Source organism: Saccopteryx leptura, chromosome 5 (assembly GCF_036850995.1).
Source record: "Saccopteryx leptura isolate mSacLep1 chromosome 5, mSacLep1_pri_phased_curated, whole genome shotgun sequence".
NCBI lineage: Eukaryota > Metazoa > Chordata > Mammalia > Chiroptera > Emballonuridae > Saccopteryx > Saccopteryx leptura.
This window is the reverse complement of record NC_089507.1, coordinates 199,026,894-199,045,780: the sequence shown is the minus strand read 5'-3', so window position 1 is coordinate 199,045,780 and position 18,887 is coordinate 199,026,894. Positions and strand designations below refer to the sequence as shown.

At 43.0% G+C, this 18,887-nt stretch overlaps 1 protein-coding gene across 4 annotated transcripts in view; it reads right to left on the bottom strand.

Annotated features, from left to right (window-relative positions):
• ZNF217 (zinc finger protein 217) overlaps positions 1 to 18,214 on the bottom strand; it is a 29,616-nt gene extending 11,402 nt beyond the window's left edge. The window contains exons 1-2 of one of the 4 annotated variants that reach the window (XM_066387461.1): positions 18,140 to 18,214; positions 1,703 to 3,463 (exon numbers count right to left, since the gene is read on the bottom strand). In XM_066387461.1, the coding sequence (XP_066243558.1) occupies positions 1,703 to 3,089 (1,387 nt within the window). In that variant the 5' untranslated portion in view covers positions 3,090 to 3,463; positions 18,140 to 18,214. Of the gene's footprint in view, positions 1 to 1,702; positions 3,464 to 14,334; positions 14,582 to 14,672; positions 14,977 to 15,112; positions 15,133 to 18,139 lie in introns of those variants that run through there. The other 3 variants (XM_066387462.1, XM_066387459.1, XM_066387460.1) reach the window with 3 other exon arrangements.
• Positions 18,215 to 18,887: the final 673 nt, after the last annotated feature.

The window sequence follows — 18,887 nt, the reverse complement described above, 5'->3', positions numbered from 1 at the left end:
CCTTTAAAGGACTAAACTTTTTATAAATAGGCTATTGAAATTATCCTTGGGAAACAAAGGTAAGTATAATTTCAATGAACCAATTTTGAAAGCAGGGAAATCAGGGCAAAGAGAGGTTAAGCAACAGATAATCAGTCACAAAACAATGCAGTGGGAGAACCAGACTGAACTCAAGTCTTGGCGCTCCCAGCTATTATGGGTATTCTAGCTGCCTGAGGACCGAGCCCAAGTTTTCTACCAGATTCTTCTGCCACACCACCTACTGGCAGAACATGACTACATCATTTCTTTCAGGGCACTGGGGCATCCTGGGGCCTAATTATTTCCTCATGACCACATGGCCCTGAATAGTACTGACACTCAAAGAAACCACTTAGAAGACTAGAGGTCTGGGTTTAAAGCTTTTTATGATGTCCGTAAGACACCATAACGTGTTTTCTGGACTTCTGAAAACTGAAGATGGCAATTCTCTAAGTGCTAGGTTTCCTGTGTCCCAGGAAACTCAAAACATTCTAAATATTTGATATTAAAAATCACAGCTCTCACATCCATCACCTGATCAGAAAAAGAACAGGGCAGGGCTTAAAAAGGATGGAGAGTCCAATGTACTATCTGGTCAAACTCATCCTGGGTCTCACACAGAGCTCTCAGAGACATCCACACAGTCAAGTCACAACAAAAGGCCCTCAACTGAAAAACACTTCTCTAAATCACAATGTTTCCCTAAAACTAACTCAAGTTCTCATCATCCACTTGGAATTTTTAACTGTTTTCAAACAGCAGAATCCTTTATTCAAACAGTATGATCAAATGGATGAAGTGAAGGTGGGCAAGACTTTCCACATGTAGAGTCCTTTGCCTTGAATAATGCCCAGTGGGACTCCAGAAACAATGTCAACCAGCCTACAACAGCAGCTTCTGTTTCCCAGAAATGTCATTAGCACATTAAAAATTTGACCAAGCAAATGAGATTTCTTAAAAACATCTGTGGTGTGTTCACATTCGCTGTATTCTTCATATTTAGTTTCTGAGCTGTTAATGAACACTAGGCCCAGACATAAAGGACAGTTTACCAGGCAACACCAAATGGTGTCCCTAACAGCAGTGTTCTTGCTCCAGTTAACCATCATTCCTAGCACCTTTTGTCACCACTGGAAATCCACTTGCAATAAACACGTAAGATCTGGGCCTAGACAGATAGGCAAGTTTACTGCATATAAGAATAACTTATTATCACAGAAAAGATCAAGAATGCCAAAACAAACTTAAGCGACAACCAGCACCTCAATCCTGGTGCTAGTGACATTCGGGGCCAGATCTTTCTCTGCTGTAGGAGTTCCTGTGTATTGCAGGATATTTAGCTGCATCTGTGGCCTCCATCCACTGGTTGCCAGCAGCACACATCCCCATGCAATAATGACAACCAAAAATGTCTCCAAACTCTGTCAGGCATCCTCTGGGGCAAAATCACTCCAATTAGGAAACACTGCTTTAGGCTGATGAACAAGTTAAACTAATGTGTGTCCTTTGTTAGCAAAACATAAAATCACAGACTTTTCAGAGCAGGAAGAAACTTTGATAGGTAGGCCTTTCAACAAAACCCACAAAGGATTAAGTGACTTATGATACAGTGATACCCAAACAGCCCGGACTCAAAGCCCCTGAACCCTATAAGCTGCCCATGTCCTGCAGAAGGCCTTACCCAAATGGAGCCCTTCGGGAAGTCCGTCCTCAGATCCATCTTCAGAACCACCTTCTCGATCGATGGCTCCATTTTCGTCCAGGGTACTGGTTAGGTCTGGAGAACACATCCTCGGCTGCCTTCCGTCCACAGACATGGTTGGGGACTCAGCATCCATCCTCCGGTCCTTCTTGTGGACTCTCGAGTGCAGGACCAGCTGGTGGTAGGTTCTGAAAGCCTTGCCACACTCGAAGCAATGCGTGGGCTTCTCTTTGTTAGTGGACAGCTTGGGGTCCGCATCCCCGGAAGGCACTTCACCGCTGGCATGTCTAGGCTTCTCCTTATCTTGTGCAAGGCCTGCACAACCACTCTTATTTGCTCTGGACCTTCCAGAACTTTCAGGATGGCTTTTACTCACATTCCAGATTTCTCCAAGCTCTTCTTTGTCCGAATCGTCGTTGTCAGTGCTGCCTTCCTGCCCAGGCTGCTCCTTCACCTCCCGGCAGACGGCGACTTTCCCCTTGGTGGCCAGCTGCCAGGCCTGGTAGGTGGTGAATGGGTCGAGCTGAGGTATCCATCTGGCGGGCTGTTTCCCAGTTTCATGGTGAGCTTTGGGTCTTAAGTTTAGGAACTGCAAGAACTCGTCTCCGGGGCCCGGCATCCCCGCCTGCTGAGAGTCTGCTTGGGGACTGCTGCCACCGGAAGCCTTGTCTTTGGTGTGCATCTTCCTGTGATGAATTAGACTTTCTTTATTTGGAAATAGGAAGCCACAAACCATGCAGATTTTGTAAGGAGAAGAGATGCTCTCGGCAGCCTGCTCCTGGACAACCTCGTTGATGGTGGCTGGGCTCTCTGAGCCCTGCTGCAGCTTGCTCTTGGCCCCCGACTTGCCGTTGTGTGTTCGCATGTGGTTCTTCAGAAACCAGGGCTCCTTGAACCTCCGTCCACACACGTGACAGCCATAGGTGAAAGAGTCCTTGTGTTTTTTCATGTGGATCTCCACATCGAAGGCGACTCTGAACGTCTGCCCACACACCTCACAGCTCAAGTCTTCGTTTTCTTTGCCACTCTTGTCCTTGGGAGGCTCTGTTCGCACCTGACTTTTATCAAGAGGACTAAGATACTCGGCTTCCACACGCAGAACTGCGGGTTCACAGAGGATGGGCCGGTGCTGCATTAAGACGTGTTTATTAAGGTCTTCAGAGTGTGTGAAGGTCTGACTGCAAAACATGCAGTCCATCGGCGTGTAGCCTTCTATCTGGATGATGCTCTTCTCCTGCGTGGCTCTGAAAGGGACAGCGGCAGGCCCTTTTATTGACATGGCATCATCTAGCTCCATCTGGGAGCCAAGGGAATTGCCAATAACTTCCGGTCCGTCCATATACACTAAGAGGGATTGAGTGGGCATGTTTCCTGTCACTTGAGGACTGTGTAAAAAATAAGAATCTGGTTGAGGAACTTCTAGAGTTGGAATAAGGCCACTTGTAAGACTTGTCACTCACACCCCCAGCAGCCCTGGGTTTCAAAACTAGAGCAAATATTTGTTATAAAAGTTCAAAAGAAAGTATATATTCCTCTAACTTAATCTTCAGAAGTCTTAGAAGCTCAGTGACAGAGAATATCACTGGTTCTATCCACAAACAAGGCAGACAGACTCCCCGATGCTTTGATTCAAATATGAGTCAGCACAAAGCATTAGTTCTCTTTGTCTCCATTGAGTGAGTGACTCAGTTGAGCAAGAAGTCAATTCCAGCAACCTGGAGACAAGGAGATTTCCAAAACCTACAGGGGGGAAAAAATAGAAACAGTTAGCTACCATCCGAGAAAAGAGAAGGCTGGGTGTATGAGTCATAGGGACCTTACCCACATAGCCGGGAAGGTACCTAATACAGCTGCTTCCCTTTTAACTTAGTACAATGCCAGCCTGTTAGGCATGCTTGGTAATTAAATCTAATGATTTCATTTTATCCAATCAGTAAATTTATTAAATCACTAGAATTTCATCCAATTAAGAAATTTAAAACATGGTAGGTTTAATGGTTTAAATCTGAAATGTGAAGTTTCAGGACAGAAACTGTTAAATTCCGCTGAATAGGTTTAAAATGTCACTGAAATGCACATCTGTATCCTCATAAACAGCCTCTACAAATCTAGAAACTATAAGAATAGTAAAAATAAGATGACAAAGAAAGCACTTTAGGTAAAAATTTAAAAGTCAGAGCTTCATACAAACAGACAAGAAACATGCATGCCTACAATCATACGGAGGTTACACATCAAATCAACACAAAAAAAGGAACCTTCCCTATAATTCCCAATCAAGAAATACATAACACCTCAGATCAGTTGTTCATCTTGGCCATGGGGATCCGTGATAAATTCCAGTTCACTGGATGCTATAAACCTCGGAAAAATCAATCCTCTTTTTTATCCACCTTTCACATCCTGCATTAGTGAGGTGAAACGTGAATGACTTTATTTAGCTCTGCAGGCTCTGATTTAGAAGCTAATTTTCACTCTTGGAGAAGAATTAACCTCTAAAGCCAAAACCCACCACCTTTATGGCAAGCATAGGAACTTTTTAAAAATAATCCCACCTACTTTAACCGAAGTCAGTTAATTCTACCCAAAAAAACAAGAAAGGCATACAAACTACTCCCATGACAAGCAGCGTTAAAAAAAAAAAAAAATTTTACTTTCCTTCTCTCCACTTCCTCAAAGAACACACTCAGAGAACGAGGAAACACTTCTTCACACTCATAAAAGAGAAATTTCTTATATTCCTTGTAATCTTTTGTTTTGAAAAAACTAAACTTTAAACTTTTCTAAATAAGACTGCAGATCAAAGATTAGGGTAAAGAAAGAATACACTGAAGTATTTATGTTAATTTCTTAAGTCTTTTGTTGCCATCACAATGGAAGATAAACCCTATGGGCTGACTACCAGCATGGAAAGCTAATAGAACACTCCAGAAACCTGAGTTCTAGTCCTGTTCTGAGTCACAACCTTAACATGGCCACCTCAACTGTGTCTATTACTGCAGATGGATAAATTATAGGATTGCTTCAGAGTACTAAAATACTATGATTCTAGGGGGTAGATCTATATTTATACACAGATATTCTCAAAAGAATATTTAATGACTATATTAATCAAGATATTAAGTGATATTTGGATATGTAACTGATCATTTAGGTTTCTATAAAGGCATTTACTCATTCATCAAATATTTACTGAATGCCAGTGTCCCGGGTAATATTTTAACTGAAAATATTCTAGAAAAGTAGTTACAAAACTCTGACAACAGTGTTTTCACTGGCCAAAAACAGAAACACATATTAATTCATATTAATTTCAACTTGAATAAAGACTGTCCTTTATTGACCAAAATACCCTTTTTAAAAAATGAAAGGGTGGCAATGGCAAATAGTAGGGGTTTTTTTACTGTGCTAATTGGGCAAAAATCAAAGTTAGTCTCCCATATCCAAACCTCAACATTACTATATTTTCTTTTTTAAAGAAATTTGAGGCCCTGGCCAGTGGAAATCCTGGGTTTGATTCCAGGTCAAAGCACACAGGAGAAGCACCCATCTGCTTCTCCACTCCTCCCTCTCTCGCTCCTCTTCCCCTCCTGTCGCCTTGGCTCAATTAGAGCAAGTTAGCCCCAGGCGCGCAGAGGATGGCTACACAGCCTCTGCCTCAGGTGCTAAAAAATGGCTCCAGTTACAGATCAAGGGCCCCCAGTACGGATGCAAATGGGAGTCTGTCTCTACCTCCCCCCCCCCACTGATTTAAAAATAAAAAAAGAAATTTGAAGCCCTGGCTGGGTGGTTAAGTGGTTAGAGCATTGTCCTAGTGTGCCGAGGTTGTGGGTGTGATCTGTGTTCAGGGTACATATGACAAGCAACCAATGAATGTACCACTAAATGGCACAACTATGTGGAACAATGAGTTGATGCTTCTCTCTCTCTCTCCCTTCCCCACTCCCCCCTTTCTCTTTCAAATCAGTGTAAAATTAAAAAGAAAAAACTATTAAAAAAAAGAAATTTGATTCGTTTGTGACTTTTTAAGTTTTAGGGAATTCCACTTTTCTATAAATAATCATTTCCAAAAAGACACAACCCTAATCTCTGGATTAAAACATGATGTGGGTACATCTCTGTATTCCCACCCCAGGCAATGGCAAAGACTGGAAGTACGGCTTGGAAAGACGATTTAGTCTCAATTTTTATCTATGAAATATTAAGAATCTGGGTTGAGTAGGTTTCATCAGCTCTAACAGAGACCGAAAGGATTGGTAAAGGAGGCAGTGTTAAAATCTTGGGAGAAAGATGAGGTTGCTGGTTTGAAACCCTGGGCTTGCCTGGTCAAGGCACATATAGGAGTTGATGCTTCCTGCTCCTCCCCTGTCTCTCCTCTCCTCTCCTCTCTCTCTCTCTCTCTCCCTCTCTCTCACCTCTCTAAAATGAATAAATAAAATAAAAATCTTGGGAGAAAAAACTTCAGTTCTGTCTGGGGAGGGCAGGAGGGGTAGAGAACTGGGCCGAGGCCTGAAGATGAGGGTAAGGATGGTCCTGGGCAGGGAGTCCTCTAGTGTAGTAGGTGGGAAGACCACCTTCCCAGAGAAAACTGAAGCTCTTCCTATAGGCAGGCTTGAGACAGATTCTGATAGTCATTACACCTTTACCCAACTGTCCTAAGCACTAGACAACCTTGGGTCATCGAAATCCTTACTACTCACCCAAAAGACATGAAAACACTGGGCCATCCCTATAAAGTTCCTAGGAGCTGAGACCTGGTCAGCCTGGTTCCCCTGCTGCCCCCCAGTGCCTAAGAAGGGATCCCAGGCACAAGGTTAGGCCCTCAATAAACACCTGACAAATAAATGAACACACACTATATAATCAGCACAGGTGTAGAGTCAGTTTGCACAGTCAGCAACCATAACTGATATTGAATTTAACTTAAATGTTCATCAAAACTTCCACATGGCTATCTATGACTGCCATCTAATTACCATTCTCTGCAATTTCAAGAGTATAATAAAAAAAAATCACTTAACCACATTATCAAGTTGACTAGCACAAGCAATCACTTGGGTTTAAAACCACTCTCCTCATGGATCCATGGAAACAAAGACATGGCCATGCTAGGGAAGCCTCTGATAGCAAATGCCCAGGACTCTTGCCTTAGGAACTATATGTAGACAACACACTACACTTGCTTAAACTATAAATCAGTTTCTACATCACTTACCAATCAGCTAAGCAAAAATGTTTAGTGATTACAATAAAAACTTTGTAATAATAACAGAACTTAGGAGACATAAGACATTCTAACCTAATCACTGTTAGTAACCACCACCATTTCTCATCAAATGAAGTATGCGTGCACACAGCCTTCCCAGACCTTCAGTGTGGAGCCAACAGAACCGATGACTGCTGATAGACACCAAGTCAATTGTCTCTTCACAAAGAACTGGCAGGGGAAGGAGAACAGTCTAACCTGACACCTACAGTACAAATGCTTTAGTGTAGAAAAGTGAGCATTCTGAACACTCTAAGCTTACTGAAAGGCATTTGGCAAAAATATTTCTTAACATATAAAAAAAATTTTTCTAAACCTTTAGTTAGGTAATAACAGCACTTAACCTTCAGTCATATACCCTAAGGCACGAGGTTATTCAATATAATCTTACATTCTGAGAGAGTACTAGGGCTTAATTTATTTTGTGATTACTCAGTTTTAATTTACAACATAATCTTTCAAAAGAAGTAGGAACCCTATTGCTATAACTACTTGAAATAGATGTCTGATGTTCTTTAGGTTAGTGGTCCCCAACCTTTTTTGGGCCACGGACCAGTTTAATGTCAGAAAATATTTTCACGGACAGGCCTTTAGGGTGGGACGGATAAATGCACAAAATAAAATTATGCAACCAGCGTAAAAACTGTGGTATTTTAAAATATAATTGTCGAACTTACGATATTTATTGAGCTAAGTTAAAGGAGAAATGAGCATGTCCTCATTATTCAGGCTATATTTAAATTTGTTATTCTGACGTTTCATGTTATTTATTCTTTCTCTGAGGACCGGTACCCAATGACCCACGGACCGCCACCGGTCTGTGGCCCAGGGGTTGGGGACCACTACTTTAAGTCATTTCTTCTGTTTTTTTCTGTTTCATTTCATTTTTTTTTTAATATTCGTTCGTGTGTAGAGCTACTGTGAATTCTGAATTCTGCCACTACCCATAAATCTTGAAAAGTGTAGTATTTGCTAATTTCAAGATATGATGCTTAATGAAAAACAGTAATTTGTGCTTAAGCACAACAAATTAGACGTAAATGCCACCATGCTGACAACTGAACTTTTCAATGTTCTTTCCCTACAGACAGTCTCAAACTGTTAGCCTGTAGACAGCACCGCTGTACTGCAGCCAAACAGCTTATCTTACATTTCTTGACACGGAATATTCATTACAATAGTACGGAGCAATAAGATATTCATGGTCCTCAAAAACTGTCAAAAACACATAAAATTCTACTTATAGCTAAGTAATTTGAGGTATCCAGCAAATCTACTGGGCCCCCTCCACCCTCCTTATTACTTAAGTGCCCAATTAAGTGATCATTAAAACATTCAACCTAAACAAACTGCTAGTCGTTTGACCAATTCATTTGTGCCTTTAACTACAAAATTATTTATCTCCAAGATCTGGTTCAGTAACTTATAGTTTTTAGAGAAGTTTCCCTTCCATGTTTTACACATACTAGTTTTTCTTAATCTGATGAGTGAAGTAATCTACAGTAGCAATCAAGACCTGTAACTTAAAATCCTTCAACACTATTTTAAGTAAATCACCAAGGTCATACCCATGAGCTCAATGATCAACCCAACTTTCCTAATATAGCTGTGCAAAGATGATTAAAAGTTAAGTGAAAGAAAAAGATTAAATACTCCAAGTTGATATTCAACATCCCAAAACTAAACTATTCAAAAGCAAATGACTGTTCAAAGGCAGAGCTTGGGAAGTCCTACAGGGCAGTCTCATTTTCTTGAAATTCTATATAAATGCTCAGTTCTAAATAGGATTAGAGATCAAAGTAGTACTGTAAAAATGTAATCACATTAGCATATTTGAATGTCATGATTAAAAATTCTGCCCCAGAAAAAGAAAATTTTAAATGAAATGAAACATTGAAAAAACAAAAAACAAAAACCTCTGCCTGATTCACTCCAAATCAATAAGGTCAATTAAAGGAATATAAGGCACCATATATTAGTGTTAGTTTCAGTATTATCAATTATTATCAGATACTGTGAACTGTAAACAGACTTTTAAATTTTTTCATCCTGTCCTGAAAGAGGATAAAAAAAAGATTAATTAAACAAGATTAAGCATTCCTATCAGTGAGCTCCTATTACATCTTATGACTTAACCAGAACTACCTTAATATTTTGAATATTGTTAACTGCACCAAAGACAGGGTTAAGTTCAGACAACTAAAAAAAATAAACTGTTCTATCTTTACCTGTATTCTGTAACTCTCTAAAAAGAAAACACTGAATGTGTACACAAATACATGTTTGTATATACACAGATATACAAGTAACTTCAAGCATTATACCACACCACTATCCTACACTACTATACTTCTTTTTCCACCAGGCCAAATGGTGAATAATTGCACACAACTTAACTTCAGATTAAATATAAATTTAGCAATGCCTTTTAAGGCAGGATAGATTTCCTTAAAGATATTTAAATACTCCCTCTCCCTGTTCTTGCAAAGAGTAAATACTAAAGTTGTATGTCTGGCCCTTTCAAATCACCTGTTTGCTTTCAAAATTAATGAAAAAAAAGTCTCCTTCCAATTAATGCATAGTCAGTGTTCAGTGGGTTTATATATAGAACAAAAACAACAAAACATATCCACTGTTAAGAAAAAAACACTTCTGGTGTTAGTGGACTGTTTCTGAAGTTCTCCACTTTAATACATATAGGAAAAAGCAAATATTTTCTCCTAATGCTTATTCAAGAACAAAACAGATCTGGGCCCTCAGTATCCAGGCCATAGAATTACAAATTTTAAATGACTTTAAATTCACTAGACATTAGAAATTCACTGACACTAGATAGAAAATAATGAACACCAATACACAAAACAGGACCAGAATAAAAACCAGCATCTTAAATCCTGGTAAAGTTTAAGAACAAAGGCTAAGGAATTAAACTGATTCTCTCATACAACTTACTCATTTTCTTTTCAGGTTTAGTAATTTTATTTCTCAATTTTATAAAATTACCAAACAGGCCCCAAATTTCCAGTAACCCAGTTATGCTGTTACCCTGGGCAGGAAGTAATGAGGATGTGAAGAACAGGCAGCCAACAAATGTTCAAATGCAAAGGTTTTTCCGCGAGTGTTCCAACGTTAGACATAAAGGGGCAATAGGAGGTGGCAGGTGCTGGCAGGGGGCTGCCCCTCTATTTAGCTGGAAGGAAGATTTATATAAGAATTGACCCTGGTTATCAGAACTGCAGATTTTAAGAAAGGATGGTCCCTCTGTCCTCCCACTTCCTCAAAGTCAGATTCCTATCTGCCCTCATGGTCTCACTTCAAAATCCTTTGCCCCACATACCGCAGCAAATTCGCCTAACCGTATTACTGGTTGCAGAAAAACAAGCCAAATCACCTTATCCTTAAAAGCCAGTATTTCAGTCAAGTTGTTGGGCTGCACCCAAAATGAGGCCATTAAGTTATAATGATCAAGCTTCCCTCACCCGAATTTAAGAAATTTCCTGCTGTCTTTGTGTAATTCACTTTCTTCCATGTGCATTTAAACTAATCACCACCCCTCCCCCACATCTGGAGATGAGGTGGACAAATCCACTCTCCCCACTGTCCCGGTTTAATTTACATGCTGGAACCAAACCTTTTACTATTTAGAATACTTGATATGATTGGATTCCTTTAATGCCTGGTCTGTAAATACCTTCCAGGTTTTTATTTTGTTAACACCTCGGTAATATGAAAACTATTCTATTTATTCCAACTCATTACATTTGTTTTATTCTACTGGCATACTCGTTGGTATATAGAACTGTCTGTTTTTATTCCTAGTGTATTAACTCAAAGGTTTAAAAATACCTAGCCACTAAAAAAAAAAAAAAAAAAAAAAAACCTAACCACTGTTCACTACTTGGGCTTCACCTTTTCATTTCATGTACCAACCATACAGCTCCAAGATTAAACTGAAATAGGAAATCAGGACTAAATCATTTAAAATGTCATACACAGCAACCCTCAAATACCATAACATATAGGCCATACTGGCATCCACAAGATGGAACAATTTAAACTAATTTTTTTTTTGAGCTAATGGAAACAAAGCTTCATGTAAAACGTAGGAGAGAGCCAATCACAGTTCTAAGAGATAAGAGCATATCTTTTTTTTAATATGTAAGTAGTAGACTGTAGGCAGTCAAGAGTCATTAAAACTACTCCAAGTTCTTATCAGGCAATATCATGTTTGTTACAACTGAGAGAAAAGAATGTAATTTTATAAAGTGGGAAAACACATCTTTGGGGACCCCTGAGGCTCTCATCAAGCCTCTCAGAATTGTGAGTGCTCCGGAGTCAGGAAAAGGCAACCCTGCTGTGACAAAAACATGCCATTTCATCATAACTACTGTGAAAAGAGAGAAAAGTGATTAGCATTTATCTGAAATGAGACAGAGGGACTGTCCTTGCCAGGCCATTAGATTCCTTAGTTATTTCATCCGTTTGTAAGTGATCTAAGTCTAATTTTCAGGTTTCCTCTTAAAAAGACCACTAGGCTGCTATTCCTTCCAGAAGTTCCACTGCCAAAAAATGGAGGCTTACAGAAAGAATGCAAATCTACCTCCATCTTAAAAGTAAAGGCAAAGCCAAACACCTTCACCCCTCCCTCTTCCTCCCCAATTACCTATGGGAGTAGTGTGTGAGTGTGTGTGTGTGGGGGGGGGGGGGGGGGTCCAAGCTGCTATCTAAATAGATTCTTCAGGCGGAAAAGGGAATATGTTTTTCTACAAGTTTTATTTCAGGGGTGTTAGTTCCCCTTTATTTGATAAAGAAGTGAAAGGGAATAATATAAACCCAAGAATTGCTAAACTTCAATCTCCTAAATTATTATTTAAAAAACAGCAAAGGTCAACCTGCAGTCTTACAAGGTGCTGGGAAGATAAAAGGATTGAAAGTTCCACACTGAAGAAAAGTATGTCCACCTAGAAGTTGTAATCTCCCCCTACTTCCTCCTCCAGCATGCAAATCAATGTGCAGAGAGAGCTAAAGAACAGCCTTCCTCCTCACAATAACTAAAATTCCAATCAGATTATTAACCCTATTCTAACAAGCAAGCCAAATAAATTAAAATTTTATCTTGGAGCTATTGACTTCTGGGTTTTTTAACAAGGCACTGTGCCTCTAGAATTTTATACTTACATAACATTTAAAAAGGCAGCAACTGGGAGGAGGGATGACTTCAATTAAAACACCAAGATTAAACATATACACACACTACTACTAGTCTTTGTAATACTGAACAAAACAGTATCTAAAATAAACATGACTTCTCAGAAAAAGTTATCTACCATTAAGGACACACCTTAAAAGTTCTTAGCACACATTAACTAAGCAAGCACAAACTAGTGGTTTGGCTGTTATATTTTTCAGACAAAAACTACTCGTTATTGCTCTGCACTTGTCACTACAAACACTAAGGGCTCTAGATCTATTACTCATTCTCAGAATATTTTCAACTTTAGTATTTTAAGTCTTATTTGATATCAAGGCAATCCATTCCAGGGCAAAGTACAGTAAAAGGGCATTTTAAATGAACTTCTTGACACATAGAAGGTAAAAGGTCTCCAAAGACCCCTACCTAGTGGCCAGGCCTGGCCCGCAGCTGTTGTTACCCTGCCTTTCTTTTGTTGAGCTTAATCTCATGTCAACTCATTCAACCAACTCAAAAGCGATGAAGACATAATTGAATCAACCTGAACTAAATCAGACCTAGGCTTCTTAAAACATACAGCTTAATGGTTGCAAACGATCTAGAAAACCAGGAAACCAGCTAGGCTGTGTTATGCACAGTGGTCAATAATACAGGGGCCCAAACTGGCCATAGGACCACTACAACCGCCATTTATTTAATTTAATCCACATTCAGGAATGTTCAACGCTTCAAGCCCTACAGGCTAATTCAGAGACAAATAGAGGTTCGAAGATTTCAAAGGGGAACAACACACCAAAACCTCAAACTCTTGACTATCCTTTTCTTGGCGGTAAAAAAAGGAAAGTTTCTGCTGCTCCAAGTGTGAACAGATTATAGGGGTCCCCTAAGTGCCCAGTGGTAGCACTTTCCAAAAGCTCCTGGAACTAAACCTTGCGGGAAAACTCCGGCCCGCCCACCCCATCCGCCGAAGAATGCGGCTTCCAGTCCTTCGGGGGCCCTACCCCGAATCCTAAAATGTGGGGTCCCACCCGGGATCTGAATGGTTGTGGTCCCCAGAGCGCAGGTACCGGCTTAAGCACCCCGCCTGGCGCAGGACCGCCCAGGCCTCCCCAAATCCAACCTCCCGGGCCCCCAGCAGCGCCCTCCTCATCCTGTGCCGCTCGCCTTTTGGGGCCAAATAGAGAGGGAAGAGGGCTCTACATCAGAAACTGCGCGGTTTCGCCTCTCAGCGCCTGGTGGCAGAAACTTCCCTCTTCAAAAAAAACCCTTTCAGGCTAACATTTCAATTCCTCCTGCCCTTTGGAGTTCCTAGTTCTGTTTCCAGCTGGCTTTGGGGCTCCCGCTAGACTTGAGTTATAAAGATACTCTTTAAGCGTTTAAGGGTTATTTTTAAAGTGTTTTTGTTTTTTTTTAACCTTTAAAATTAAAGGGGGAAAATCATTCTACTCGCACATCCAGGACACGTAGCCCTGCGCACCTCCTCCTCAGACAAGGGCAGAAGAGCGGGACTCCAGGGCACGGATTTGGGGGCACCCAGGGGACCAGCGGGGGTGCGTGTCGGGGTCCGCGGCCAGGCCAGGCCCCTCCCCCGGCCCGTGTAGACTCGCCCTCCGCCCTGCCCGTGTGGACGGTCCCGGCCATTGTTTGCGGGGGACGCCTGTTAGGATGCATTGTTTTGGTTGTTTCCAACTTGCCCCGGCCCCTCCCGGGCCATCACGGGGACCCCGCGTCGGCTGCCGGCCTCCGCCTCCCAGGTTGGGTCGGCAACCCGGGAGACCCGCCCGACGGAGCCGCCAACTTTTCAGGGAAGCCCCACGCACCCTCGCACGCCAGCCCCGGCTTCCTCCGGCCGGCGGCCCCCGGCGCCCGGCCCGGCGAGGGGCGACTCCTCCCCCCGAGCCACCTCGACTGTTTCCGAGAGTGTGTGCTGGTCAAACACTGTCTGTGCACGCCGGGGCTCGCCGACACCTCCCGGCCGGGAGGGCAGGGCAGGGCAGGGGCGCCGCCGAGGGGCAGCCCCGGGCAGGACGGCGGGGCCGGGCGGGGCCGCGGTAACGAGCCCCGGAGCCTCGAGGGCGGGCGCGGGGGGACGCCGGCGGGGGGACGCGGGGCGCCCCCTGGGGCCCGGCGCGGGCGGGGGCGCGCCCCCTTTACCTGCGGCTCCGGCTCCTCGGCCATTTCCTCGCTCGGCGGCGGCCGGGACTGAACTGACACCACACGCGCGAGCCGAGGTTTGAATGAGGAGGGAGCGGCGAGGAGGGGAGGGGGCGGGGAAGGCAGGAGGGAGGGGAGCGCCGGGGAGTTTCTCTCAGCCTTTTGTGCGGACACCTCCCGGATCCCGCGCCGGCTCCGGCCCCCCAACACACACGGGGGGCCTCGGGGCCAGAGGCGAAGCCATCCCCCGCAGCGCCTCGCGCCTGGAAGACCCCCCAAAGGGGCGCCCCCCCACACCCACCCCACCCCCGCCCGGAGGGTTTGGGGGCCGGGCTCACCTCGGGCGCGGGGCTAAGGTGAGCGGGGTGGGGGTGCGCACGGGGGGCAAAGGCTCGGGCGCCCCCTACTCGTCCGCGAGGGGACAGTGCAGGCGCGGGGGGTCCCTAGAGCCGCCGGGGCGCGGCGCGTCCGGCGCACCGGGACTGTTGGGTCAGAAAGTGCTCAGGGAGCAGCTGTTGCGCCCTCCCTCAGCCCCGTCGTTCGAATACGCTCCGCCTCCTGTCTTCACCGGCCGCGCGACCGCTCCCGAGACCCCGCCCCGCGCCCACGTGATCTCCGCTGGCGCGCCCCTGCCCCGCCCACCGCCGCGGGCTCCGCCCCCGGGGCGCGAGCAAACGAACGAGCACGCGCATTCCCTGTTCTCGCCCCGGGATTCTCGCGCACGCGCGCGCCTTTCACCGCCCCTAGCCCTCCTCCTCCCCCCCCCCCCTCAGCCTACCGCCATCCGGCCTAACGTGGCCCGCGATCGCCCCGCGGTTCCAGTGACAGGTACGCGGAGCGGGGGGCCACGAGGGCAGCGCGCAGGCGCAGATGCAGGCCTCCGCCTCACCGCCTCCCCCTCCCTTGCAAGGTGTGCCCAGGCGAGGGGAGGGGCTGGTAGCCCGAACTCCTGGGTCATCCTGAATTACCAACAAACAAAAAGGCTTTACACCCATTTGGGTGGTTTAAAAGGTAGCTGTACACAAACATTTTTTTCAGATTTTCCTCAAGTGTGAAGAAGGTCGAAGAGACAAGATGACTAAAATGTTTTTTAATTAGTATCTAAATAAAGCTATCCTTTGTTATTTTTCTGAAAGGACTGATTTTTGCACTGCTATTATAACTTGAGATTTCTAAACTTGGCCTGTGTTCCAAGAACCCACTTGGGTTTAGTAGAAATCCACATGGATGAAACCGGGTTTGTTAAACTGGGAACCAAAAAAAAAAAAAAAACTTTTCCCTCTCCTCCCCACGCCCAGTTCATTTAAAGCGTTTCCTTTCCCTTGCTCACACACAAACAAAAAAAGGTTCTGATTCCAGGGACAGTGATTTCCCCCATTTTAAGCCCCAAGAGGAACCACAGAAGCACAATCAACACCCACTAAGTTTTCTACCCCAAGATGCAAACGAATGCAAATAAAAACGGAGCTTTGCAAGTCACCACAAACAAACCAGGCCAGTTTCTTTTTTCCTTTTTTTTTTTTTTGGCCTTCGGTATATCCAAAATGGAAAAACTTAAAAAATATTAAGAAAGGCACTTAAAATATATTTTAATAAATCAAGACCAAAAAAAAACACTGCATAAATGCTAGGCTGGTGAGCAATGCAATCCCTAGTAAATAGGAAATGGAATTGGAGAGGCAGCTTCTTAGCAAAGAGGAAGAATTTGCCAAGTGTGATGGTTTGCTGTCATTTTATATATAACTACTAGCCTCACATATGGTCTGGTTAGTCTTTTCTAAAAAGGAAGTGAACCAATTATTTACTCACACTTAATTAATTAGCAGTGCCAGAAGTAGATTCTTAGGCCAGAACTCTTGGTTTTTTTCTTTTTTCACTCAAGTACACAGATACGATTACTTCTAATACCAGGGTTCCCTTTCTCAGAAAAGACAAATACCTTTCTTTAAAATACTTTTTAGAGCCTTATAAATAGTCACATCCTAAAACACAGTCCAGAGACCTACTCCTCATAAACAAGAAGCTTCACTTAACTTATCAAAACAATGACTTCCAGCATTGCTCCTAAACAAAGAAACTATGAACTACTAGTGGAACCAGGTTGAGTCTCAACATTAAGTGTAGCCTCACTCTACATGTGAATGGATAACCTTTGAACCCTGAAGCCCTGAATGCTGTAAACACAATACCAGTGATAGTTTAAAATCCTATCAAAATTGAGCAAAAAGGGAAAGTCCAAACTTTTCAGTAGGACTAGGGAAACAATAAAATGTTTTGACAAATAATCGTTTCACTAAGAACAATAGGCTCCTGGCTCTCAGACCTTGTTGCTACTGAATTATTTTCAGAGCAAAAACGGTTGTGCTTTTTTTCTCTCTGCCCTCACAAAGCTACCACTGTTTTAGCATAATAACATCATATGGTTTGTTAGCTACTGTTTCTCTCTACCTCCCCCCCCCCCGAAAAAACCTTATTATGTTGTAGCTTTTGAAATTGAAAGATGATTGCATTAACTGATCTATCTGCTAAGAGTTTTATATGTGATCCTTATGTTTGAGCAAGAATTACAAAGAACCTTATTCCTGGAATCATGCCAACAAAAAAAACTGGGAAATGGTTGCAAAATTCTGCCACTGACTGAGTGCTGGGTTGCAAACACATACTGTGTTTTTAACTGGACATCGAGTGATCTAAATCCACTGTAAGGGTGTCTGAGATACACAATCTCCCCTCACAATGGAGAGAAGCATATTTAAGATGTATTTGGAAAGCGCATAGAGTTAAAAGAATTAAAAATGGAAACTCCAAAAGTAACAGGACACTGGGAACATTTGGTTTTGTAATAAAAGCGAAGGATTCATATTATTGTATGAAATGAAAAATGAAAATCGAACGTTGGTCTACATAGATTTAGCTCCACCCCCGAGTAATCCTGTTTTGCCATCACCCCCTAGCTAGACTAATTCTTAAGGAGTCAGGTGCTGCAGAGACGCAGGCAACACAAAGAAAGAATGGAACCAGAAATGTCCCTTCACATGTGAGCTGATGCTCTACACATGTTACTCAGGGAAAGGGCAGAAAATGCCCACTTCCCCTCTTTTTAATGCGACAAACATCAGCTACACTTCATTTTTCACAATTATCTAAACAGACCAGCCCTCCTTAAGATATTTCCCGGTGTAAAAATCGCACCATTATCTCTAATTTAATCCTAGTGATGTGAGACCTCTTCTTTTAGCTAACTTATGATTTTTCTCTCCAGATCTAATAACAAAACAAAACAAAACAAAAAAAAAACCCTTCTGAATTGCTATATTTAACATTTATTGGAATCATCCTTTGGGACTTAGCCTTAATTAGAAGAACAGAATGCAGTATAATCTTCTTATTCCACAAGTATTTATTTTACTGGGGAACTATTACAGAAAAACAATTTGGAAACTCTGTAAAACCCAGGAGCTGAAACGGAGCCAACATAGATACTTGACTTAAAAAGAATTTAGTGTTCAAGGCAGGAAAACCTGAAAAACTGCAGTGAGGAGTTAGCAGGAAAGGAGAATGAGAAAGTTAGCCAAACCTGCCAGCTTCTGCAAACTACAAAGGACATTTGAGAAGAAACCGGGGCAGCCCTTTTAACACGACTGAATGCACTAAATTAAGTAGGGATCACCAACCACTGCTGGGAATACCACACTTCTCCCTTCTCTGTGAAGTTTCTTGATTTCACTCAAGTGATCTCAAAATTGTAAACCCTCTATAACACATCCTAATAGAATAGATGGCAAAAATAAATAGCAGAAATTACCTTTCGGAAGTGGAAGCAGTTGTCTGGAACCTGGAGACTCTCCTCTCCGGGTTTGCCAGTCCACCTGGCTCAGAACAATACTAGAAGAGATGTGATTGCTGGATTTTACAAGCAAACCCAAAAGGGAGGGGCCAAGAATAAAGCTCAATTTAAATAGAGGTCTAGATAATTCCATCACGACGAGATTAACTTGATAACATGCAGGGTGGGGGGTGTATTTTAACTATATCTGTCCCACTGGTAAATCTGATCAGTGCACCACCCCCCCTCCCCTTTGCAAGCACAATTTTTGTCTTCCTCTAATATTCTGGATGGTTTTTCCAAGGTTGACGTCACTTGACATGTAAGTGTAAACTTTCTTTAAAAATTACGTGTCACATAACTTTGGGAACACTTCTTTAAAGCTTTTTGCCCTCATCTGATATTGCAAATGGGGACCTTTGGGGATAAGAGGAAGCCAGGGAAGAGGAAGGTAAGTAACATTTCTTGAACTCCGATTCCCACCCTCATGTCAATAAATGGAATCCTCTTCCATCTACCCACTTACTCAAGTGAAAAGCCAGAAGCCAAACTATGTTTCACCTCCTACACACACCTTGAATCCATGAGCAAACCCTATCGTTTCTAAATACATTTCAACTCCATCCACTTCATCTCTAACAGGAGCCTACCACTCCACGCCACCACAAACTCTTGCGCCTGTTTGACTAAAGGACGCTTTCTTTGAGCTTCTTTCTAGGTTTTGCCT